The 25,041-nt window shown below is 48.4% G+C and overlaps 2 protein-coding genes across 2 annotated transcripts in view; both read left to right on the forward strand.

Annotated features, from left to right (window-relative positions):
* The window catches only part of fez1 (fasciculation and elongation protein zeta 1 (zygin I)), a 166,415-nt gene that overhangs the window by 127,424 nt on the left and 13,950 nt on the right, over nucleotides 1-25,041 (forward strand). The window contains exons 6-7 of the mRNA XM_072486761.1: nucleotides 5,740-5,820; nucleotides 14,313-14,388. Of these exons, the coding sequence (XP_072342862.1) occupies nucleotides 5,740-5,820; nucleotides 14,313-14,388 (157 nt within the window). The remainder of the gene's footprint in view (nucleotides 1-5,739; nucleotides 5,821-14,312; nucleotides 14,389-25,041) is intronic.
* On the forward strand, nucleotides 2,712-4,957 carry LOC140398276 (uncharacterized). The gene has a single exon (XM_072486760.1). The coding sequence runs from the start codon at nucleotides 3,183-3,185 to the stop codon at nucleotides 4,524-4,526; it is 1,344 nt and encodes a 447-aa protein (XP_072342861.1). The 5' UTR covers nucleotides 2,712-3,182; the 3' UTR covers nucleotides 4,527-4,957.

Consider the following 25,041-nt stretch of genomic DNA (forward strand, 5'->3'; position numbering starts at 1 on the left):
TCTTTACGGTCTAAGGTTGTCAGGCCGAAATGGCTGTTTTTCACAAGTCAGCAGATTATTTGACTCCCGGTAATAATGAACTGCAGCTTGTCCTCACACTGATGCCAGCTATCCACACATTTCTAGCCAGTCTTGAAAAGGGAGAGAGTGGGGTACAGATCAGACCCAAAGGAAGAGAATCAGGGAATGCAACTGTGCTGCTCTCTTTGTGTCGCCACATAGCCAGCTTTTGAAGGCCCAAGGTCTGGGAATGCAATTGAAAATATTTCTAATGGTGGTCCCTTGGAGTGAGGAGGATGCCTGCCATGAAGTCCAAGAGAAAGGAACAGTGAGAAAAAGAAAGGGGAAGAGAGAGGGAGGTTGCAAGCGATGGATGATAAGTCAGTCCAAGGTAAAGGAGGTGGAAAAGGCAAAGGGGAAACTGCATTAATAGGGGGGGACAAATCCACAGTTCACATTGGCAGCCTGTAATTAACCAGTTAGTCAGTCCATGGTCGGTGAGGGGTTATGGGCCTACTTGAGTTTTCTTCATGCTCTTGTGTTTCTAGCTAAGGTTTAGATGAAAGCTGAAACCTCCACCAGAATGGTTCCCGGGATGATGAATTGCAGTTACGAAGCAGGGAGGAAATGTTGGCGTTGCTTTCCTAAGAAAAGGTTAAGAGGAGATTTGATAAAAGTGTTCATAATCACGAGAGGGGCAGACAGAGGTTAAAATGAAACTGTTAGCCTTGGTCTAAGGGTCAAGAATCAAAGAACACCAATTTGAGAAGATTGGCAAAAGAGCCAATGTATGACATTCATGCAGTTAGTGGTTAAGATCTGGAATGCACTGCAAGAGTGCTCAGTGGTGACAGATTCAATTGTGCCATCTGATGAGGGAATATTTGCAGCGTTATGGGAAAAGGGAGTCGGATTAGCTGAACTGCTCCTGCAGAGAGCTGACATGGACATGGTGGGCCGAATGACCTTCTGTGTTGCAGCCATTTTTTAATTTGCTGTTTAACAGAATAGCGTCCCTTAGTGCCAAAGGAGGCCATTCGGCCCATCGAGTCTGCATCCTCCCTATCCCTGAAACCCCACTTAAAATATACATCTTTGGACATTAAGGGGCAATTTTACTATGGCCAATCCCCCTAACCTGCCCATCTTTGGACTGTGGGAGGATACCGGAGCACGCGGAGGATACCGACGCAGACATGGGGAAAACGTACAAACTCCACACAGATAATCACCAAAGGCCAGAATCGAACCCAGGTCGCTGGTGCTGAGGCAGCAGTGCTAACCACTCTGTTACCGTGCCGCCTGTGGTGATATGCATCACTGTAAAGTCACAAGGGGTTAATGTAAATACATGTAGACTAGCTAGACACGAGAGGGAGCACGAGAGACATGACACACAGACATTCAACCAATAGAACAGTTAGATAGGACACGACCAATGGGCATTCACGATACACACCGAGGTGACACGACCACAGGAGGGCATTACACCAACCCATATATAAAGGACACAACACACATGATCTTCCTCTTTCCAGTGAAGACCGTCAGTGAGTAGAGACACAGGGTTGATTCAATATTACACCCACCACGTGGATTGTAGCAGACTGGCTAGTCAGTCTCAGTAGCTATAGAAGGATTAACAGTAGTGGCGAACCCGAGTAGGAGAAGTGTAAATAGTTTAATAAACGTGTTGAAGTTATCTCCACGTCTCAACCTTTCTTTGTCAAGTGCACCATAAGGAAGCCACTTATGCTACGCCTAGAGCATAACAAGACATGGTACCAGAGTGAACTGTTTCAATCCATATAGCTAAAACTCAGCGTACAGTGACAACCAGCAACGATACCCAGGCAAGATGTTCGAGATCCCGGTTCCGCAGCGGCTCCAGTGCCACGGCAATCTCCGCGAAAACTGGCGGGTATTCCGGCAAAGTTTGAAATCTTCCTGGTAGCAGCCGACCTAGAAGATATGGCCGATGCTGAAAAGACAGAGCTTCTGCTCACCATCGCCGGTGCCAGAGCAGAAGAAATATTTTTAAAATTCAACTTCTCCAAAGGGCAAAACAGGAGCGACTCCCAGGCAGTCCTGGACAAATTCGGTAAATACTGTGAGGAAAACACACTCCAACCAGCTGAAAACGGTAAGAGAAGCGCCAGTACTCACCATGAGGCCGAGATCCCGGAGCAAAGAACAATTTTGATCGGTGGCCATCTTTGTAAAGGCACTGCACATGCGCAGTTGCGCGAGAAGTGCACAGAAGGGGAAGGTCCGTGTGCGCATGCGCGAGAAACCGTGCATGCGCAATTGCGAAAACGGCCCCAGTACAGGAACAGCGATATACGCATGCGCAAACGCCTCCTACGTCTGACGTCACATGTGTCATGACGTCAGAGGCCCCGGACCACGCCCATTTTAAGGGGAAATGACCCAAATCGTGAAAAAAAATCTCTTAACGCCGTAAAACAAGCTTCTTTCTTCTGTAATGACAGCACAATGCATCAAATTCAAACAGGAACTGACAGTAACCTCCGCAAAACCCTGCAACAAGCAGTTAACACCGCCCAAAGCGATGACACAGCGATGATCTCGGCCTCATGGTGAGTACTGGCGCTTCTCTTACCGTTTTCTGCTGGTTGGAGTGTGTTTTCCTCACAGTATACTACGACACCGACCTTTATTTTTTCTCTTGACATCGCGAGCCCCATGCCAGCTCCAACACAAACAGTGATGATATGGTCCTAGAGGACTACGACTAGGACAAAGGTTTTTCATTAGAAATGGCGACCCCAGTACTGAATCCGACGCAGACGCGGATTCGTTCTTCGGATTTGAGGATCTTCAGCCCAGCAGATACGACAGCCCGTCTCGTGAGTGCAGGATTATGCTGCGGCCTGACACCAAGAGACAGAGAGCGGTACAAGCCCACAGAGAGCTTCCTGCTGCCACACAGAGAGTGGTCCACGCACCGCTAAGGGCTCCCGACTCCACGATCAAAGACACGCAAGACTCCACACCGCAGTCCTTGCACGAACAAAAAGTGACTCCAGTGTCACAAGCCTCCACAGCGAGCTCGTGTACAGCCTCCACGATAGAAGCAACACAAGATTCCAAAGCGCAGTCCTTGCAGGAACAAGACCATGAGGGTCTAGCAACCTCCTCTGACCAACTAGCAGCAGACGATGCAAGTCTGCCATGCTCAAGTAAACAGCAAGAAGACTCTTGACAGTATACCCAGGCCAAGTGAACAACAAGAAGCTACTGAGGCTCTATCCACTGTATGTGAGACGAGTGACGACAGCATCCCACTTCCCATGCAAGTTGTGCAATGTGGCAGACCTCAGCTCGTGTGTACAGAGGCACTCGACAATCACTGTGAAACCACTGGTGACTCCGGTGACACCACGTTACTTCCAACCTCATTCGCTCGAACCTCTCCACAAGTCAATGCATTCCTGCATGTTCCGACTCCAGGCGTGGAGCTTCAAGAAATCTCAACTGACTCCAGTGAACCTGCTAAGACTCCAGATGCAGAGCACCAACAAACCAACACTGACTCAGGTGAAACAGACCAGACTCCAGGTGGAGAGCAACCAAACGCCAACTCTGATTCACGTAAGCCGGACTTTACTCCAGACAGGGAGTGCTGCAAACTCAGTGATGGCACGCTCAGGGTGACGACGACGACAGGAGATGGATCACTTGACAATTACACTGGGTTAGTAATAACAAGTAGTGGCTACAGTCCAAAGGGAATACACCAATATTCACCACAGCTATATCCTTCCAAGCCATACCCACACATTCTTTCCACACCAGCAGTGCAGTCAATGACAGCTTATGCTGGACAAACCCAGTATTCAGGAATGCAGCAGCCAGCAGCCTATGCAGCATATTCTCAAACAGACCAGCACTACGGATCGCCCACTTATGGAATCAAGACCGAAGGAGGACTACCGCAAGCACAATCTGCACTGCAGACTGGATGTCTTAGTTACAGCCCAGGATTTGCTGCACCCCAGCCTGGCCAGACGGCATATTCCTATCAGATGCAAGGTTCTAGTTTCACCACACCACCCGCTATTTATGTGAGCTGCAATTCTGTTTCCAATTCGACAAGCTTCAACAGTTCTCATCAGGATTACCCTTCCTACACAGCATTTGGCCAAAACCAGTATGCACAGTATTATCCAACTTCCACATACGGCACATACATGATCTCGAATGATACTGTTGATGGTACCTCTTCAACGTCACCGACTTATCAACTACAAAATGCCATCCGACATCAACATCACAAACACCGAGAAAAAAAAAGACTCCAAATCAGACAGCGAAGTGATTTCACCACTTCTTGGTTCCTGATACACAGGGACACCAATGGCATTCACAAGGACATGCCACCATCAAACTCACCACCCCACCAAGAGAGACATTTGACCATGATGATTGAAGGGTTTTGGACTCGCGCATTTGATTTGGACTTATTGTTTAATCACTGTTCTCATGATTTGTACATACCATAACTTATCTACCTGTTTTTTGTTCAATTTTCTTTAAGTGTACAGAAAATATGTAACATCTAAAAAAGGGGGGATGTGGTGATATTCATCACTGTAAAGACACAAGGGGTTAATGAAAATACATGTAGTCTAGCTAGACACTAGAAGGAGCACCAGAGACATGACACACAGACACTCAACCAATAGAACAGTTAGATAAGACACGACCAATGGGCATTCACGATACACACAGGTGACACGACCACAGGAGGGCATTACACCAACCCATATATAAAGGACACAACACACATGATCTTCCTCTTCCCAGTGGAGAAAGTCAGTGAGTAGAAACACAGGGTTGATTCAATATTACACCCACCACGTGGAATGTAGCAGACTGGTTTGTCAGTCTGAGTAGCGATAGAAGGATTAACAGTAGTGGCGAACCCGAGTAGGAGAAGTGTAAATAGTTCAATAAACATGTTGAAGTTATCTCCACATTTGAACCTTCCTTTGTCAAGTGCACCACAAGGAAGCATATTATGCTGCGCCTAGAGCATAACAAGACACCGCCTATTTCTATGAAGGTGGAAGAAGGTTTGTGAGGAACATTAAACCTATTTGGGACAAATGGCCTGATTCCATGCTATAAATTATACAGATATCTTGGGTTTATTGGAGTTCTAAAAGAAAAGTTGTTGGGATGATTGTGACAGACGCCATGACCATTTCCACACTGTGATTGGATAATGATCGATTGATTCATGTAAATCTATTTATGCAAATCAACAATCAGTCACATGACCCATTTTCTTATGACATCATACGGTCCAGCATGCAACAATTGGCTCTGTGTTGGGAAGTCGGCCAATGTCTCGTATTCAGGGCCATCATATCAGGTCTCGTGCGTTTGCCATATTTTATTCATTCCACCATTGATCACCATGCCTTTAGCTGTCTGGACTTAGAATTCCCTCCCTAAACCTTTCCATCTCTGTACCTAACTCTCCTCCTTCAAGAAGCTTCTAAAATTACCTCTTTGCCCAGCTCATGGTCACCTGCACTACTCTTATTGGTTTGGTATCACATTTCTCCTCATTCCACCCCTGTCAAGTGGGACATTTCACTTAGTTAACGACGCTACAGAAATAGAAATTGTGACTTTGGTTTGTCACCTGTGCTCCACTTAGAGCTTCTCCTGATAACTTTCTTTCCTTTTGTTCAACCTGACTGTCAGCGTTTTAGCATGGAAGGAATCTCCAATGTCATCCAGAGTGGCATTCGACAGACGTTTGGAAACTCAGGCAACGATAAACAGGTAACTACTCCTTGTGTTTCCCTGTAATGTTGATTAGAATGAGTGAACACCCTACGATTGTCCTTAATTCTCCAGAAATAAAACATTGATTTCCCAAACACTGCTACAAGGAACCGTGAAGATAAGCCATATGATAAATCATTCAATGAAATGGTGTCCTTTGTTTTCACTTGCTTATTAATTATAAAATTATTGACTTCCGGGTGCGGCGATGACCAGCTGAGTCGCACGTTTCGGCAGCTCCCTGTGAAACGGACTTTTGGGCTCTTGATAGGAGCCCCAACGGCAATTTTAACGGCTGAAAACACCGTGCGGTAAACCAGAAGGGTGTTCCCCCTGGACACGGATGGAAAAAGGAGAGGAAAGTGGCCGGATTGCAGCGGATCCTTTGGAACAACGGCAAGGAAGGCAAGCAGAAACCAAGATGGCGTCGGAAGGTGGCAGTTTCATATGGGGCCCTGAACAACAAGAGTTTTTGAAACGCTGCGTGGAGGAGATAAAAAAGGAAATGAAGAAAGAGTTGTTGGCCCCGATATTACAGGCGATTGAAGGGCTGAAAGAGGAACAAAAGACCCAGGAGCAGGAGCTTCGGGTCGTGAAGGCGAAAGCAGCAGAGAATGAAAACGACATACAGGGCCTGGTGGTGAAGTCGGAGATACAGGAGGCACACCAGAAACGATCTGTGGAGAGGTTGGAGGCACTGGAAAATAACGCAAGGAGGAACAACTTGAGGATTCTTGGCCTTCCTGAAGGTGTGGAGGGGGCGGACGTCGGGGCATATGTGAGCACGATGCTGCACTCGTTAATGGGAGTGGAGGCCCCGACGGGTCCGTTGGAGGTGGAGGGAGCATACCGAGTTATGGTGCGAGGACCGAGAGGAGGAGAAGCTCCCAGAGCCATAGTGGTGAGATTTCTCCGTTTTAAGGATAGAGAAATGGTCCTTAGATGGGCGAAGAAAACTCGGTGTAGTAAATGGGAGAACGCGGTGATCCGCGTCTATCAAGATTGGAGTGCGGAGGTGGCGAGAAGGAGGGCGAGCTTTAATCGGGCCAAAGCGGTACTTCACAAAAAAAAGATAAAGTTTGGAATGCTGCAACCGGCAAGACTGTGGGTCACATATCAAGGGAGGCACCACTACTTTGAGACGGCGGATGAAGCGTGGACTTTTATTGTAGAAGAAAAATTGGAATGATTGGACTACGAAAATGAACGTTTGGACAAAGTGGTGGGACGAGTGGGGGGGGGGGGGCGAAGAGGGATTGTATGATTAATCCTGCGGTATGGTAACTTTTCTTTCTCCCACAGGTGGTGATGGGGGGGAGGTGGGGAGGGAGAGGAGATGGGGCGTTGGCCATGGGAGGCGGGGCCGAGAGAGAGGCGCGGGCTTGGTTCCCGCGCTATGATAATTATGGCGGGAATAGAGAAGCAGGAAGGAGGGGGCGCCGCAGGGGGCGAGCCGTGATCACGGGGGGAAGCCGAGGTCAGCCAGAGTTTGCTGACTTCTGGGAGCAACATGGGGGGAGTAATTACGCTAGCGGGGGGTCTAGCGGGGGGGGGGGGGAGGGGGGGAATTACTGGGTTGCTGCTGCTGGGGAAAGGGGGGAGTGGGTGCGGGAAAGGATGGGCGGGGGGGCACCGTCTGGGAGAAATACAGCCGCGTGGGAACTGGGCGAAAAGCTGGAAAAAGATGATGGCTAACCGGCAAGGGGGGGGGGGGGGGGGGGGGTGGGAAGCCCCCCAACTCGGCTGATCACGTGGAACGTGAGGGGGCTTAACGGGCCGATAAAGAGGGCACGAGTACTCGCACACCTTAAGAAACTTAAAGCAGATGTGGTCATGTTACAGGAAACGCACCTGAAACTGATAGATCAGGTTAGGTTGCGCAAAGGATGGGTAGGGCAGGTGTTCCATTCGGGGCTGGATGCGAAAAACAGGGGGGTGGCTATATTAGTGGGGAAGCGGGTAATGTTCGAGGCAAAGACTATAGTGGCGGATAACGGGGGCAGATACGTGATGGTGAGTGGCAAATTACAGGGAGAGATGGTGGTGTTGGTAAACGTGTATGCCCCGAATTGGGACGATGCCAATTTTATGAGGCGAATGCTAGGACGCATCCCAGACCTAGAGACCGGAAAGCTGATAATGGGGGGAGACTTTAACACGGTGTTGGAACCAAGGCTGGATAGGTCGAAGTCCAGGACTGGTAGGAGGCCGGCAGCAGCCAAGGTGCTTAAGGATTTTATGGAGCAGATGGGAGGGGTGGACCCGTGGAGATTCAGTAGACCTAGGAGTAAGGAGTTCTCGTTTTTCTCCTATGTCCATAAAGTCTATTCACGCATAGACTTTTTTGTGTTGGGTAGGGCATTGATCCCGAGGGTGAGGGGAACGGAATATACGGCTATAGCCATTTCGGATCATGCCCCACACTGGGTAGACTTGGAGATAGGGGAGGAAACAAGAGGGCGTCCACCCTGGAGAATGGATATGGGACTAATGGCGGATGAGGGGGTGTGCTTAAGGGTGAGGGGATGCATTGAAAAGTACTTGGAACTCAATGACAATGGGGAGGTTCAGGTGGGAGTGGTCTGGGAGGCGTTGAAGGCGGTGGTTAGGGGGGAGCTGATATCAATAAGGACACATAAAGGGAAGCAGGAGAGTAAGGAACGGGAGCGGTTGTTGCAAGAACTTTTGAGGGTGGACAGACAGTATGCGGAAGCACCGGAGGAGGGACTGTATAGGGAAAGGCAAAGGCTGCATGTGGAATTTGACTTGCTGACCACAGGCACTGCAGAGGCACAATGGAGGAAGGCGCAGGGTGTACAGTATGAATATGGAGAGAAGGCGAGCAGATTGCTGGCACACCAATTGAGGAAAAGGGGAGCAGCGAGGGAAATAGGGGGGGTGAGAGACGAAGATGGAGAGACGGAGCGGGGAGCGGAGAGAGTGAATGAAGTGTTTAAGACATTTTATAAAAAATTGTATGAAGCTCAACCCCCGGATGGGAGGGAGAGAATGATGGAGTTTTTGGATCGGCTGGAAATTCCCAAGGTGCAAGAGCAGGAAAGGATGGGATTGGGAGCACAGATCACGGTAGAAGAAGTGGTGAAAGGAATTAGGAACATGCAGACGGGAAAGGCCCCGGGACCGGACGGATTCCCAGTTGAATTTTACAGAAAATATTTGGACTTGCTCGCCCCGCTACTGACAAGGACCTTCAACGAGGCAAAGGAAAGGGGACAACTGCCCCCGACTATGTCAGAAGCAACGATATCGCTTCTTTTAAAGAAGGAAAAGGATCCGCTACAATGCGGGTCCTACAGACCAATCTCCCTCCTCAATGTAGATGCCAAGGTCTTGGCCAAGGTAATGGCAATGAGAATAGAGGAATGTGTCCCGGGGGTGGTTCATGAGGACCAAACTGGGTTTGTGAAGGGGAGACAGCTGAACACGAACATACGGAGGTTGTTAGGGGTAATGATGATGGCCCCACCAGAGGGTGAAACGGAGATAGTCGTGGCGATGGATGCCGAGAAAGCATTTGATAGAGTGGAGTGGGATTATCTGTGGGAGGTGTTGAGGAGATTTGGGTTCGGAGAGGGGTATGTTAGATGGGTGCAGCTGTTGTATAGGGCCCCAGTGGCGAGTGTGGTCACGAATGGACGGGGATCGGCATATTTTCGGCTCCATAGAGGGACAAGGCAGGGATGTCCTCTGTCCCCATTACTGTTTGCACTGGCGATTGAGCCCCTGGCGATAGCGCTGAGAGGTTCCAAGGGATGGAGGGGAATACTTAGGGGAGGAGAAGAACACCGGGTATCTTTATATGCGGATGATCTGCTACTATATGTGGCGGATCCAGCGGAGGGGATGCCAGAAATAATGCGGATACTTGGGGAGTTTGGGGATTTTTCAGGGTATAAATTGAACATGGGAAAGAGTGAGCTGTTTGTGGTGCATCCAGGGGAGCAGAGTAGAGAAATAGAAGACCTACCGTTGAGGAAGGTAACAAGAGACTTTCGTTACCTGGGGATCCAGATAGCTAAGAATTGGGGCACATTGCACAGGCTAAATTTGACGTGGTTGGTGGAACAGATGGAGGAAGATTTCAAGAGATGGGATATGGTAGCATTGTCAATGGCAGGGAGGGTGCAGGCAGTTAAGATGGTGGTCCTCCCGAGATTCCTTTTTGTGTTTCAGTGTCTCCCGGTGGTGATCACGAAGGCTTTTTTCAAAAGGATAGAAAAGAGTATTATGGGTTTTGTTTGGGCTGGGAAGACTCCGAGAGTGAGGAAGGGATTCTTACAGCGTAGTAGGAATAGGGGGGGGGGCTGGCACTACCGAGCCTAAGTGAGTATTATTGGGCCGCTAATATTTCAATGGTGAGTAAGTGGATGGGAGAGGAGGAAGGAGCGGCGTGGAAGAGATTAGAGAGGGCGTCCTGTAGGGGGACCAGCCTGCAGGCTATGGTGACAGCCCCATTGCCGTTCTCACCAAGGAACTATACCACGAGTCCGGTGGTGGTAGCTACACTGAAGATTTGGGGACAGTGGAGACGACATAGGGGAAAGACCGGAGCATTGGGGGGGTCCCCGATAAGAAACAACCATAGGTTTGCCCCGGGGGGAATGGATGGGGGATATGGAATGTGGCAAAGAGCAGGTATAACGCAATTGAAAGATCTATTTGTGGATGGGAAGTTTGCGAGTCTGGGAGCGCTGACCGAGAAATATGGGTTGCCCCAAGGGAATGCATTCAGGTACATGCAATTGAGGGCTTTTGCGAGGCAGCAGGTGAGGGAATTCCCGCAGCTCCCGACACAAGAGGTGCAGGACAGAGTCATCTCAAAGAAATGGGTGGGGGACGGTAAGGTGTCGGATATATATAGGGAAATGAGAGACGAAGGGGAGACTATGATGGACGAACTAAAAGGGAAATGGGAAGAAGAGCTAGGGGAGGAGATTGAGGAGGGGATGTGGGCAGATGCCCTAAACAGGGTAAACTCGTCGTCCTCGTGCGCCAGGCTAAGCCTGATTCAGTTTAAGGTATTACACAGGGCACATATGACTGGAACACGGCTCAGTAAATTTTTTGGGGTGGAGGATAGGTGTGCGAGGTGCTCGAGAAGCCCAGCGAATCATACCCATATGTTTTGGTCATGCCCGGCACTACAGGGGTTTTGGATGGGGGTGACAAAGGTGCTTTCGAAAGTAGTAGGAGTCCGGGTCGAACCAAGCTGGGGGTTGGCTATATTTGGGGTTGCACAAGAGCCGGGAGTGCATGAGGCGAAAGAGGCCGATGTTTTGGCCTTTGCGCCCCTAGTAGCCCGGCGCAGAATATTGCTAATGTGGAAAGAAGCCAAGCCCCCGGGGGTGGACACCTGGATAAATGATATGGCGGGGTTCATAAAGTTAGAGCGGATTAAGTTCGTCCTAAGGGGGTCGGCTCAAGGGTTTACTAGGCGGTGGCAACCGTTCGTCGAATATCTTGCGGAAAGATAGATAGGGGAGAACAAAGAAGGCAGCAGCAGCGGCCCAGGACTTGGGGGGGGGGAGGGATGGGGGGGGGATGGGGGGGGGGGTGTGGCCTGAGACAAGGCAGTTGCCAATTAGGGCTAGTTTTTATTTTTTGTTATTTAATATTTATTTATTTGTTGTTGTTTTTGTTTAAATTTAAAAAAGGTCATTATTATCTGTATTGTTACAATGTTGTGTAAAGGATGCACAATGTACTGTGTTGGTTGACCAAAAATTTTCAATAAAATATTATTTAAAAAAAAAAAAAAATTATAAAATTATTGGAGATGTAAAAAATGCTGTTGAAATGAGAAGATGGTTAGAGGTGAGGAGTCATTTTTTTTAACTTAACAAGGGATGTGGGCTTAGCTGGTGAGGCCAGCATTTATTGCCCATCCCTAATTTCCCTCGGGAAGGTGGCGGTGAGCTGCCTTCTTGAACTGCTGAAGCCCATGTGGTGGGAGTTCCAGGATTTTGACCCAGTGACGATGAAAGAACGGCAATATATTTCCAAGTCAGTATGGTGAGTCGCTTGGAGTGGAAAGTCCTGCTGGTGGTGGTGTTCTGTCCTTGTCCTTCTAGATGATAGCAGTCGTGGGTTTGAAAGGTGCTTCCTAAGGTGCCTCGGTGAGTTCTTGCCGTGCATTTTGTAGATGGTACACACAGCTGCCCCTGTTCATCAGTGATGGAGAGAGTGAAAGTTTGTGGAAGGGGTGCCAATCAAGTGGGCTACTTTGTCCTGGATGGTGTTGAGCTTCTTGAGTGTTGTTGGAGCTGCACTCATCCAGGCAAGTGAAGAGCATTCCATCACACTCCTGATTGTACATTGCGGACAGGCTTTGGAGAGACAGGAAGTGAGTTACTCACCGCAGGATTCCTAGCCTCTGAACTGCTTTTGTAGCCTCCGTATTTATATGGCTAGTCCAGTTCAGTTTCTGATCAACTGTAATCTCCAGGATGTTAATAGTGGGAGATTTAGTGATGGTAAAGCCATTGAATGTCATTGCGAAGGTTTGAGTCTCCCTTATTGGAGATGGCCTTGCGTGGCACTTGTGTGGTGCAAATGTTACTTGCCACTTGTCAGCCCAAGCTGCATTTAACCGTGGATTGAACCAGGGACGATCTCCTGGCCTAGTGGTAATGGTAGAGTTTGGGATATGCTGGACCATAAGGTTACAGATTGTGGCTGAATATAACTCTGCTGCTGCTAATGGTCCACAGCGCCTAACTCAATTTTGAGTTGCCAAATCTGTCGAAGTCTATCCCATTTAGCACAGTGGTAGTGCCATATAACACAATGGAGGGTATTCTCAATATGAAGAAGAGACCTAAGCGGAACAGTGGCTAGCACCGCTGCCTCACAGCACCAGGGACCCGGGATCAATTCTGTCCTTGGGTGACTGATTGCCTGTGTGCAGTTTGTACATTCTCCTCGTGTCTGAGTGGGTTCCGCCAGGTGCTCTGGTTTCCTCCCACATTCCAAAGATGTGCAGGTTAGGTGGACTGGCCATGCTAAATTTCCCCTTAGTGTCCAATGATGAGCAGATTATCATAGAATTTACAGTGCAGAAGGAGGCCATTCGGCCCATCGAGTCTGCACCGGCTCTTGGAAAGAGCACCCTACCCAAGGTCAACACCTCCACCCTATCCCCATAACCCAGTAACCCCACCCAACACTAAGGGCAATTTTTTTTGGACACTAAGGGCAATTTAGCATGGCCAATCCACCTAACCTGCACATCTTTGGACTGTGGGAGGAAACCACGCACACACGGGGAGAACGTACAGACTCCACACAGACAGCGACCCAAGCCGGAATCGAACCTGGGACCCTGGAGCTGTGAAGCAATTGTGCTAACCACCATGCTACCGTGCTGCCATTTGGTAGGGTGAGCACTAGTTTACCTAGTGGGCTAGTTGGAGTGCTCTTCCGGAGGGCCGGTGCAGACTCAATGAACCAAATGGCCTCCTTTTGCACTGTAGAAATTCTAACTTTTAACTCCTATAGTCACCATGCAGGCTGTGTGGTGGTCACTCCTACTGATACTCTTATGGGCAGATGCATCTGTGGCAGGCAGGTTGGAGAGGATGAGGTCAAGTATGTTTTTCCCTCTTGTAGCTTCCTTCACCACCTGTGACATTCCTAGTCCAGCAATTATGTCCTTCAGGGTTTGACCAACTCTGTCAGTAGTGGTGCTACAATTGACAATGGTTCTGTGGTCATTATTAGACTTTAAATTCCAGATTTTTGTATTGAGTTCAGATTTGATAATTGCCAGAGTGGGATTCAAACCCAAGTTCCCAGAGCATTAGCCTGGCTCCCTGGATTACCCGTTTTGGGAAAATACCACTACGCCCCCCCCCCCCCCCCCCCCCCCCCCCCCCCAATCCAGAGTTGGCAATCCTATAAGAAGCCAGTTTTGGAGGATAATGGGAAATGATTGGATTTAATATGCCTAAAAATACAACAGCAGCTGATTGGCAGATTTCAAGCTCTGCCTTGCAGTCTGGCCTGCGGGTTCTAACTGGCTGACCCACGACGACATTCCTGAAGCACTCGGCAGTATGGAATGATTCCCAAACCAATCTTTCTGCAGCAGGATGTAAAACAAGCATTGGCTCAGACAATCATTTTGTCTGCATCTCTGTATACAATTCATTAAGATCTTAAGGTGTAACTTGTGTGAATGTCAAACTGGCACATGTCATACAAAATATATTATTGATGAACACACAACTTAATTGTAATGGAAAGTAGGACATTGTGTTTGTATAAAATGTGTATACATTTGAATCTTGCACTTTTAGGTTCTGAAAGCCTCACGCACCTGTAAGTTCCCTCCCCGCCCCGCCCCCCCGGTTTGTAATGTTTTGAATTTCCATAATGAGAGGTTTATGCTCAGCACCTATTGTGTGTGTAGAGAAAGCAGCAAAAACATTTGTCTGCTGTACTAACATTGTCTGTTTCCTTGTATCCAGTACCTAACCACAGTAATACCTTATGAGAAGAGAAACACACCACCAACAGTCGATGATCTTCAAATACTGACCACAAGTGAGTTATTAAAAATTCTGCTACACCTGAAAAAGTTTTTAAAATGAGATTGGCACTTTATGATACGATCAGGTGAGATGACCTTTGGTATGTTCTGATGAAATATCATCTCTCACTGAATTTGAATTTGACTTTTGGCCGCGCACCAAATCTTCTGACAGGACTGGACCATTAACCCTGCAGGCTGGGCATCCCTGAGGGCAATGTCAACCACATTGCTATGGCTCTGGAGTCACATGTAGGCCAGACCAGCAGACTTTTGTACACCAGATGCGTTTTTATGACAATCGACAATGGTTTCACAGATAGATGTTATTACATTCACAGAATTTACAGTGCAGAAGGAGGCTATTCGGCCCATTGAGTCTGCACCGGCCCTTGGACAGAGCACCCTACTCCACCCTATCTCCGTATCCCCAACTAGCCTCTTTTGGACACTACCGGCAATTTACCACGGCCAATCCACCTAACCTGCACGTCTTTGGTGGGAGGAAACCGGAGCACCGGAGGAAACCCACGCAGACACAGGAGAAAGTGCAAACTCTATGCAGATAGTCACCCGAGGCCGGAATTGAACCTGGAGCTGTGAGGCAGTGGTGGTAACCACTGTGCCACCCAACCGCCAATTGGACTATTAATTCCAGATGTTTAATGAATTCAAATTCCTCCATCTGCCCTGGTGGGATTCGAACCTTGGTCTCTGGATTACTAGTCCACCGACAATACCCCTACGCCACTGCATCCCCTCTCTCCACAGGTGCAGTCTGACCTGCTGAAAACTTCTAGTATATTTTAAGTTTAGTTTTCATGGCACTTGGCAGTTCTGGGAGCTGTGTGCCATAATAATCTCCCTTAATCCAGTCAAAAGTGAACCCACCACATCGCCAGTGTGCTAATTCCACTAAACATAATCATTCTTTCAATCTCGTTAAATGCCACTGCAGGTTTATGCTCAGTGGCAACTTGGTTCAAATTGGTCAACAATTGCAGTTGGAAACCCACACTACTATCACACCACCTAAGGCTGCACTGGGCCCAGCAGCAGAAGTGGGAGTTTATTGCTAATCGACACCATGGCCAATTACATTATACCCATTGATAATAGCAACAAATTGTGTAACGCAGCAACAACATGACCAGAGAGCAGGAATAATCTGGTAAAAGTATGTCGTCTTCTCCTGATTTCATTGACAGGAATTACAAAACTGAAGTGTAGTCTCTGGATCATCCAATCCCCCTGATTTTCAGATCTGCTTTTCGTTTGCATGAAGGGAACACTGGCATTATCTTGCCTTCAGGATATTGCAGTGTCACCCGTCTGTTCCACATAAAGCATCTGTTACTTGTATAATAATAATATAATATAATAACCTTTATTGTCACAAGTAGGCTTACATTTACACTGCAATGAAGTTACTGTGAAAAGACCCTAGTCCCCACATTCCGGCGCCTGTTCGGGTACACTGCGGGAGAATTCAGAATGTCCAAATTACCTAATAGCACATCTTTCGTGACTTGTGGGAGTAAACCGGAGCCGACGGAAACCAACGCTGACACGGGAAGAACGTGGAGACTCCGCACAGACAGTGAACCAAGCTGGGAATCGAACCTGGGACCCTGGCGCTGTGAAGCCATAGTGCTAACCACTATGCTACTGTGCTGCCCACGGTACTTGCCCTCTCTTTATTTCTTTGGTGTTTCTTTCTCACATTTCTCTGTCTTATCCACATTCTTTTATTCACCCCTCCCACTACTACATTTCAATTCCACCCCTCCCCCTACTGCTCTCTTTTGGTGATTCCCTTTCAGTCTATCTTTCAATAATTTGTGCTGTGATTTCCTTCACTTGTGAATTATTCCTTAAACTTTGTCCAGTCACTTCTGCTGATGGTGGTCATCCGGCTGCTGGTGTCTCCTCCAACTAAGTAGCGAGAGACGTTATGCAATCTAATGGAATTACCGTCCTCTCCGATTTTTCACCAAAACATCCCAACCCCCACTTCCCCACATAAATTTGGATGACATCATAGCCTTCTCTGAAAAAATTCCCCTCAAACTGGGAAGAAAGGAGTTCAGGGATTGAGTCTATCCTTTGACCTTCTTCCAAGGCTTTGAGCATCAGTGATTCAATTCACCATGTCACCCTTTCCTCCTCTTGCTCTGTTAAGTTGTACCACCTCTTACTGAGTCATTAGTTAGAATGACCTTCCACAGGCCAAAGCACCTCATAGCATCTCAACTCTGGAGAATGAGCTGGTCACAATGACAGGCAGCATGTATACATTCAAAGAAATGCTCAAGCAAGTGCAGAGCCAAGTGCAAAATGTTCAATGGTCATTGTTCCTCCATCCGTGAATCAGTTGATGACTCACTTTCTCCAACTGGCTGCTCCTAAATGCACATTCCTTCTGTATATATACTGTTAATGGAGCCGTAAAGACTAATTCGCTCCTGTCATTTTTCTTCTTCAATAATGTTTTTCTAGACATACTGGAGATGAATTACACAGCACTGCCCAGCAATATCATGAAGCTATTTCGAGGAATATTTTTTCTGATTTGAGAGTTTTCGACCACATTCTTCATGAGCACCTCTGCATGGTCCCTGTTCAGTGAGCAGAGTCATCCTCCCAAAAATGTTGACCAGAATCTGGTTTAACTCAGTCAATAGACTGTCACAATTCTCTAAGCGGTACCAACGATTCAAGAGATTTTCAAAAGCAGTTCTTTCGGGTTCCTTACTCCTGACAGGAGGTATTGACATCTTACTTCCAAGTCCCCATTTGCAATCCCATCGGTTTAATTCACTATATATAGAATCATAGAATTTACAGTGCAGAAGGAGGCCATTCGGCCCATCAAGTCTGCACCAGCTCATGGAAAGAGCACCCTACTTGAGCCCACACCTCCAGCTTATCCCGCAACCCAGTAACCCCAGCTAACCTTTATTTGGACACTAAGGGCAATTTAGCATGGCCAATCTACCTAACCTGCACATCTTTGGATGTGGGAGGAAACGGGAGCACCCGGAGGAAACCCACGCGGAAACTGGGAGAACGTGCAGACTCGGCACAGACAGTGACCCAAGCCGGGAATCAAACCTGGGACTCTGGAGCTGTGAATCAACTGTGCTAACCACTATGCTACCGTGCTGCTGATGGCTTTGTCTAATGACAGCTGTTAGTTGGGTGCCACACAGTGTTAGGCCATAAGACATAGGAGCAGAATTAGGCCACTCGGCCCATCGAGTCTGCTCCGCCATTCAATCAAAGCAGATATTTTCTCATCCCCATTCTCCTGCCTTCTCCCCAGAACCCCTGATCCCCTTATTAATCGAGAACCCATTTTCTCTGTCTTAAAGACACTCAGTGATTTGGCCTCCACAGCCTTCTGTGGGAATGAGTTCCACAGATTCTCCACCTTCTGGCTGGAGAAATTCCTCCTCATCTCTATTTTAAAGGATCATCCTTCTAAACTCCAATGAGTACAGACCCAGAGTCCTCAACCGTTCCTCATATGACAAGCTCTTAACGCAAAGGATCATTCTTGTGAACCTCCTCTGGACCCTTTCCAAAGCCAGCACATCCTTCCTTGGATACGGGACCCAAAACTGCTCACAATACTCCAAATAGGGTCTGCTAGCCTTATGCAGCCTCAGAAGTACATCCCTGCTCTTGAATTCTAGGTGTTTAGTGATGAGCCCCTCTGTGCTCCCAGCCAAATGCCCTCTTCAATTGACCACTTTATAGATTAGAGTGCAAGTGACGAGCAATTATCTTTTCTTATTTCCATACGGAGGGCTCGTACGCACCCCCCACCTGTTTTGTGGCGGCGGAGCCAGCCTCCATTGGCCGGCGGTGGGATTTTATCAACATCTCTGCCTATTGTGTCAATGTTAGGATCACTTCAAGACTTTCCAATGGTTCTGATTCTGTACTTATTGGTACTGGGAGAGTGGGTATGGAGAATGCATGGAGGGGGTGGGGGGGGGGGGGGGGCATGGAAAGGGCAAACACCGTGTGTTATGATGAAACATAGGGGTATGGAGGAGGCAAGTGGGTATTGATGGGCCATAGGGGATATGAGGGGCATGGAATTGATACAGTGACGCATGATGGGTGGGTTGATGGTGTTGAGCAGTGGGTGAGACATGGTGTGGGTTTGAGGGCCTGACTGTCAACATTAAAACTTGGTGGATATCGCAGGAGACAGATTCACAGAATGTTTATGGCACATATGTTGGCTGTTTGGCCCATTGTGTCTGCACCGGCTCTCCGGAGGAACAATTTGCCTCTTGCCATTCCCCTGCCTACTCCCCGTAGTCTTGTACATTCTTCCTTCTCAGATAACAGTCTAACTCCCTTTTGATTAAACCTGCCTCCATCACACTCTCAGGCAGTGCATTCCAAACCCTAATCACTCGCTGTGTAAAAAAGTTTCTCCTCATATCACTTTTACCCCTTTTAAGGGAGGGGAGTCAGTCGTGTAGTGATATTGTCACTGGACTAGCAATCCAGAGTCATGCTCTGGGAAAATTGGTTCAGATCCCACGAGGGCAGATGGTGGAATTTGAATTCAATTAAAAAAACCCACCTGGCATTAAAAGTCTAATGATGACCATGGAAACCATTGTCGATTGTTGTAAAAACCCATCTGGTTGACTAATGCCCTTTAGGGGAAGGAAATACGTCATCCTTACCTGGTCTGGCCTACATGTGACTCCAAATCCAGCAATGTGGTTGACTTTTAAATTCCCTCAGGGATGGGCAACAAATGCTGGCCTAGCCAACGAAGCCCACATCCCATGAACGAATAAAGAAAAAAAACAATGACTTGTTCTCAGAGGTGGGGGTTTCAGCCTCATCACCCACCTGCCCCTGTTGCTGCTCCGAGTCTGACTCCATTGTTGTGCCTAAACTACAGTGTGTTTTTAACCTGTATACTATATTGTGTGTTTCATACACACAAATGTTAAGGTTATTTCAATCACACGCACACAAGTTGAACTACAAAGCTATACATGCAAGACTTTAACTTAACTTTCAAGTGACTGGCAAATACTGGGCAGATATTGCATTTATCTGGAGTCTGCAGTCTTGCAGTTTAGGTGGTTAGTGGCGGATTGTCGTTGTCCTTGGCTCTGGTCCTTCTTCCTCTTCTTCGGCCGGTGAAGAGTCACCGTTGTTGGTTGCTGTCGAGAGAGCGAGTGAGGGGTTGTGCAGCATCTTTTATCCTTGGGATTTCTGCGCCCTTTTGGGCGGTCCCAGGTGATCTTCCAACCAATTGATCAGAGCTCGATCACCCTGATCGATTAGGTCCAATGAAGTCCCGCTACCTTGATGGCGGTTCGTGTCCTTCCAGGCCATGTCCGTTGGTGTCCTAGGGTGCCACTAAGTCTGCTACATTGTACTGATTTTCATTTTAAGCCTATTGTCCCGGGATAGCCTTTTCCCTGTGATATTTGCGAAGCCTGGGCTGCAGCCCTTTGTTTATTTGGAGCTGCAGCCTGTTTGTCTGTGAACTTGGCCACTTTTCCCACCATCCTCAGCCGGACGCCATTTTAGGTGGCCACACCATCCTGCTCCCACCTCCCAATAATGAAAATATGCCGGGCGGAGGCTTTTATCAAGTAGACAGGGTTTGCTGAGTCACAAAATTTCACAACACCCAACCTGGGTCTCAAAGAACAAAGAAAAATTACAGCACAAGAACAGGCCCTTCGGCCCTCCAAGCCTGCGCCGATCCAGATCCTCTATCTAAAACTGTCGCCTATTTTCTAAGGATCTGTATCCCTCTGCTCCCTGCCCATTCATGTATCTGTCTAGATACATCTTAAATGATGCTATTGTGCCCGCCTCTACCACCTCCGCCGACAATGCGTTCCAGGCACCCACCACCCTCTGCGTAAAGAACTTTCCACGCATATCTCCCTTAAACTTTTCCCCTCTCACTTTGAACTCGTGACCCCTAGTAATTGAGTCCCCCACTCTGGGGAAAGGTCTTCTTGCTATCCGTCCTGTCTATACCTCTCATGTTTTTGGTCCCCCCTCAACCTCCGTCTTTCTAATGAAAATAATCCTAATCGACTCAACCTCTCTTCATAGCTAGCTCCCTCCATACCAGGCAACATCCTGGTGAACCTCCTCTGCACCTTCTCCAGAGCATCTACATCCTTTTGGTAATGTGGCGACCAGAACTGTATGCAGTATTCCAAATGTGGCCGAACCGAAGTCTTATACAACTGTAACATGACCTGCCAACTCTTGTACTCAATACCCCTTCCGATGAAGGAAAGCATACCGTATGCCTTCTTCACCACTCTATTGACCTGTGCAGCCACCTTCAGGGTACAATGGACCTGAACACCCAGATCTCTCTGTACATCAATTTTCCCCAGGGCTTTTTCATTTACCGTATAGTTCGCTCTTGAATTGGATTGTCCAAAATGCATTACCTCACATTTGCCCGGATTGAACTCCATCTGCCATTTCTCCGCCCAACTCTCCATTCTATCTATATTCTGCTGTATTCTCTGACAGTCCCCTTCACTATCTGCTACTCCACCAATCTTAGTGTCATCTGCAAACTTGCTAATCAGACCACCTATACCTTCCTCCAGATCATTTATGTATATCACAAACAACAGTGGTCCCAGCACGGATCCCTGTGGAACACCACTGGTCACAGTTCTCCATTTTGAGAAACTCCCTTCCACTACTACTCTCTGTCTCCTGTTACCCAGCCAGTTCTTTATTCAACTAGCTAGTACACCCTGGACCCCATGAGACTTCATTTTCTCCATCAACCGACCATGGGGAACCTTATCAAATGCATTACTGAAGTCCATGTATACTCAAAGAATTCTATTAAGTTGGTAAGGCATGACCTTCCCTGCACAAAACATGTTGCCTATCACTGATAAGCCCATTTTCTTCCAAATGGCAATAGATCCTATCCCTCAGTATCTTCTCCAGCAGCTTCCCTGCCACTGACGTCAGGCTCACCGGTCTATAATTACCTGGATTATCCCTGCTACCCTTCTTAAACAAGGGGATAACATTAGCAATTCACCAGTCCTCCGGTACCTCACCCGTGTTCAAGGATGCTGCAAAGATATCTGTTAAGGCCGCAGCTATTTCCCCTCTCACTTCCCTCAGTAACCTGGGATAGATCTCATCCGGACCTGGGGACTTGTCCACCTTAATGCCTTTTAGAATACCCAACACATCCTCCATCCTTATGCCGACTTGACCAGGAGTAATCAAACATCTATCCCTAACCTCAACATCCGTCATGTCCCTCTCCTCGGTAAATACCGATGCAAAGTACTCGTTAAGAATCTCACCCATGACTTCTGGTGGCACCCTCGAGGAAGCAGGTCGCAGGTCGGATCGCTCCCACCCGTGATGGGCAAATGGACCTTTTCCAACGGACCTTTTCAGGACCTGGCGGCCTGAATCGGTGGAGGGAACGATAGGGAAGGGGCTTTCCCCCCCGGGGTATGGACAGCTGGACCAGAAGTGGTCGAGTGGAGCGGCAAGGATTGAAGCGGGAGCAGCGGGGACCCCAGACCGGGCGGCGAAGCATGGCAGACGGCAGGGACCAGGGAGCGGAGGCTCACTGGCCAAGAGAGCAACAGATGGAGTTCTTCAGGAATTGCTTCGCCGAACTGAAGAGGGACACATTGGACCTGATGAGAGCAGTAATGGACTGAATGGTCGAGACACAGGCGGTCCGAGAGAAGGCGCTCAGGGAGGTCGAGGTGAAGCTCTCCAGCCAGGCGGACACGGTAACGGAGCTGGAGCACGAGGTGGAGGAGCTGAACGCCCGCCAGAGCAAGATGCAGGAGCAGCTTGAAGAGCTGGGGAACAGAGCCAGGAGGCAGAATTTGAGGATCGTTGGCCTCTCCGAGGGCAGCGAGGGATCGGATGCGGGCGCATACGTGACAGGTATGCTCGAGGCACTGATGGGACCGGAGGCCTTCCCTCGACCCCTGGAGTTGGATGGGGCGCATAGAGCCCCCGCAAGGAAGCCCAGGACGGGCGACCGACCGAGGGCCTTGGTGGTCCGCTTTTACCGGCTTGCTGACAGGGAACGTGTGCTGCGATGGGCCAAGGCGGAGAGGAGCAGCAGATGGGAGAACTGCGAGGTGCGCATTTACCAGGACTTGGGAACGGAGCTGGCCAAGAGGCGTGCAGGATTCATCAAGGTAAAGGCAGCCTTCTACAAAAAGGAGGTGAGGTTTGGAATGCTGTATCCTGCGAAGCTTTGGGTTACGTTTGAGGAACTCAACTACTACTTTGAGACACCAGATCAGGTTTGGGCTTTCATTAAAGATAAGAAGTTGGACTTGAACTAACGGGCACTTAGTTTTTTCAGTGCTGTACAGTGGCGGTGGTCTGTTAACTTAACTTGCTCTGACTAGGAGTGGACTTTTATTAAAAGAAGAAGCTGGACTTGAACTAAAGGACTCTGGGCTCTCAGAGCTTTTGTGTGGCGGCGGTTTGTTAAATTATCCTGTACTGTAATGTTCTATCCAAGATTGTTTTCAGCCTGGACAGAGAGCGGGGGCTGGAGGGTGCACTGCTTAGTGTGTTTTTGGGAGATTGCAAAGAGGGGGGGGGGCTGCAAAGGGGGCCCTGCACTTGGTACCTTTTGGCGGGAGATCGGGGCCTCTGATAGGGGAATGGGCTAAGGGCTGGTTAAGGGACTTGAAACGGCACGGGGAGATACAATCAGGTTAATAGGTCCTTGGTGTGTGGGGGGAGGGCCCGAGCGCTCGGGCGGGAGACAGTCAGGCGCCAAGGGCAGGGGTCAGCGTAGCTAGCGTAGGGTCGGGGGCACCAGGGACAGTAGGAGATGGGGCGGGCTAGGGCCAAGCGCAGGGCTGACCTGGCAGGTCAGGCCTCGGGGGGCAGAGGAGATCGGGGGGGGGCGGGGCAGCTGAGAAGTAGAGCAGAGGAGACTTAAGTGGGCAAGGGGGGGTGACCAGGGATCCCCCGGGGGAGAAAGTCGCTTGCAGACTGTCAGGGAGCAGCGCAGGAAACCAACAGCAGCACCTGAGGCGGGGGGGGGAGGTTAGAGTCACGTTAGTTTAGTTGAACACGTGTGGTATGGGCAGAGCTGATAGGGGAAGTGCCTTATTAACAGGTTTATTCTTTCCCACTGTTCGTTTTCACTTTGTTAAGGCTCTTTGCATAGGGCCTTTTTTTTCTCTCTGTAAATGTTACAAATTTGTTTTATATAAAAGATTTCAAAAAAAGAAAAAAAAAATCTCACCCGTTTTCTCTGACTCCACGCATAACTTTCCTCCTTTGTCCTTGAATGGGCCAACCCTTTCTCTAGTTATCCTCTTGCTCCTTATATATGTATAAAAGGCTTTGGGATTTTCCTTAACCCTGTTTGCTAAAGATATTTCATGACCCCTTTTAGCCCTCTTGATTCCTCGTTTCAGATTGGTCCTACATTCCCGATATTCTTCTAAAGCTTCGTATGTCTTCAGTCGCCTAGACCTTATGTATGCTTCCTTTTTCCTCTTAGCTAGTCTCACAATTTCATCTGTCATCCATGGTTCCCTAATCTTGCCATTTCTATCCCTCATTTTCACAGGCTCATATCTGTCCTGCACTCTAATCAACTTCTTTTTAAAAGCCTCCCACATATCAAATGTGGATGTACCTTCAAACAGCTGCTCCCAAGCCATATTCCCCAGCTCCTGCCAAATTTTGGTATAGTTGGCCTTCCCCCAATTTAGCACTCTTCCTTTAGGACCACTCTCGTCTTTGTCCATGAGTATTCTAAAACTTACAGAATTGTGATCACTATTCCCAAAGTAATCCCCGACTGGAACTTCAACCACCTGGCCGGGCTCATTCCCCAACACCAGGTCCTGTATGGCCCCTTCCCGAGTTGGACTATTTACAAACTGCTCTAGAAAACCCTCCTGGATGCTCCTTACAAATTCTGCTCCATCTAGACCTCTGCAACTAAGTGTATCCCAGTCAATGTTGGGAAAATTGAAATCTCCTATCACCACCACCCTGTTGCTCCTACATCTTTCCATAATCGGTTTACATATTTGTACCTCTATTTCACGCTCGCTGTTGGGAGGTCTGTAGTACAGCCCCACCATTGTTACCGCACCCTTCCTATTTCTGAGCTCTGCCCTTATCGCCTCACTGCTCGAGTCCTCCATAGTGCCCTCCTTCAGCACAGCTGTGATATCCTCTCTGACCAGTAATGCAACTCCTCCACCCCTTTTACCTCTTTCTCGATCCTGCCTGAAGCATCGACATCCTGGAATATTTAGTTGCGAATCATGCCCTTCCCTCAACCAAGTCTCAGTAATAGCAATAACATCATACTCCCAGGTACTAATCCAAACCCTAAGTTCATCTGCCTTACCTACTCCACTTCTGGCATTAAAACAAATGCACCTCAGACCACCAGTCCCTTTGCGTTCATCATCTGCTCCCTGCCTACTCTTCCCCTTAGTCACGCTGACTTCATGATCTAGTTCCTTACAGGCTTTAGTTACTATCTCCTTACTGTCCACTAACATCCTCATTTGGTTCCCATCCCCCTGCCACATTAGTTTAAACCATCCCCAACAGCGATAGCAAAAGCACCCCAAGGACATTGGTTCCAGTCTGGC

The sequence above is a fragment of the Scyliorhinus torazame genome, chromosome 21 (assembly GCF_047496885.1).
Source record: "Scyliorhinus torazame isolate Kashiwa2021f chromosome 21, sScyTor2.1, whole genome shotgun sequence".
In the NCBI taxonomy this organism is placed as follows: domain Eukaryota; kingdom Metazoa; phylum Chordata; class Chondrichthyes; order Carcharhiniformes; family Scyliorhinidae; genus Scyliorhinus; species Scyliorhinus torazame.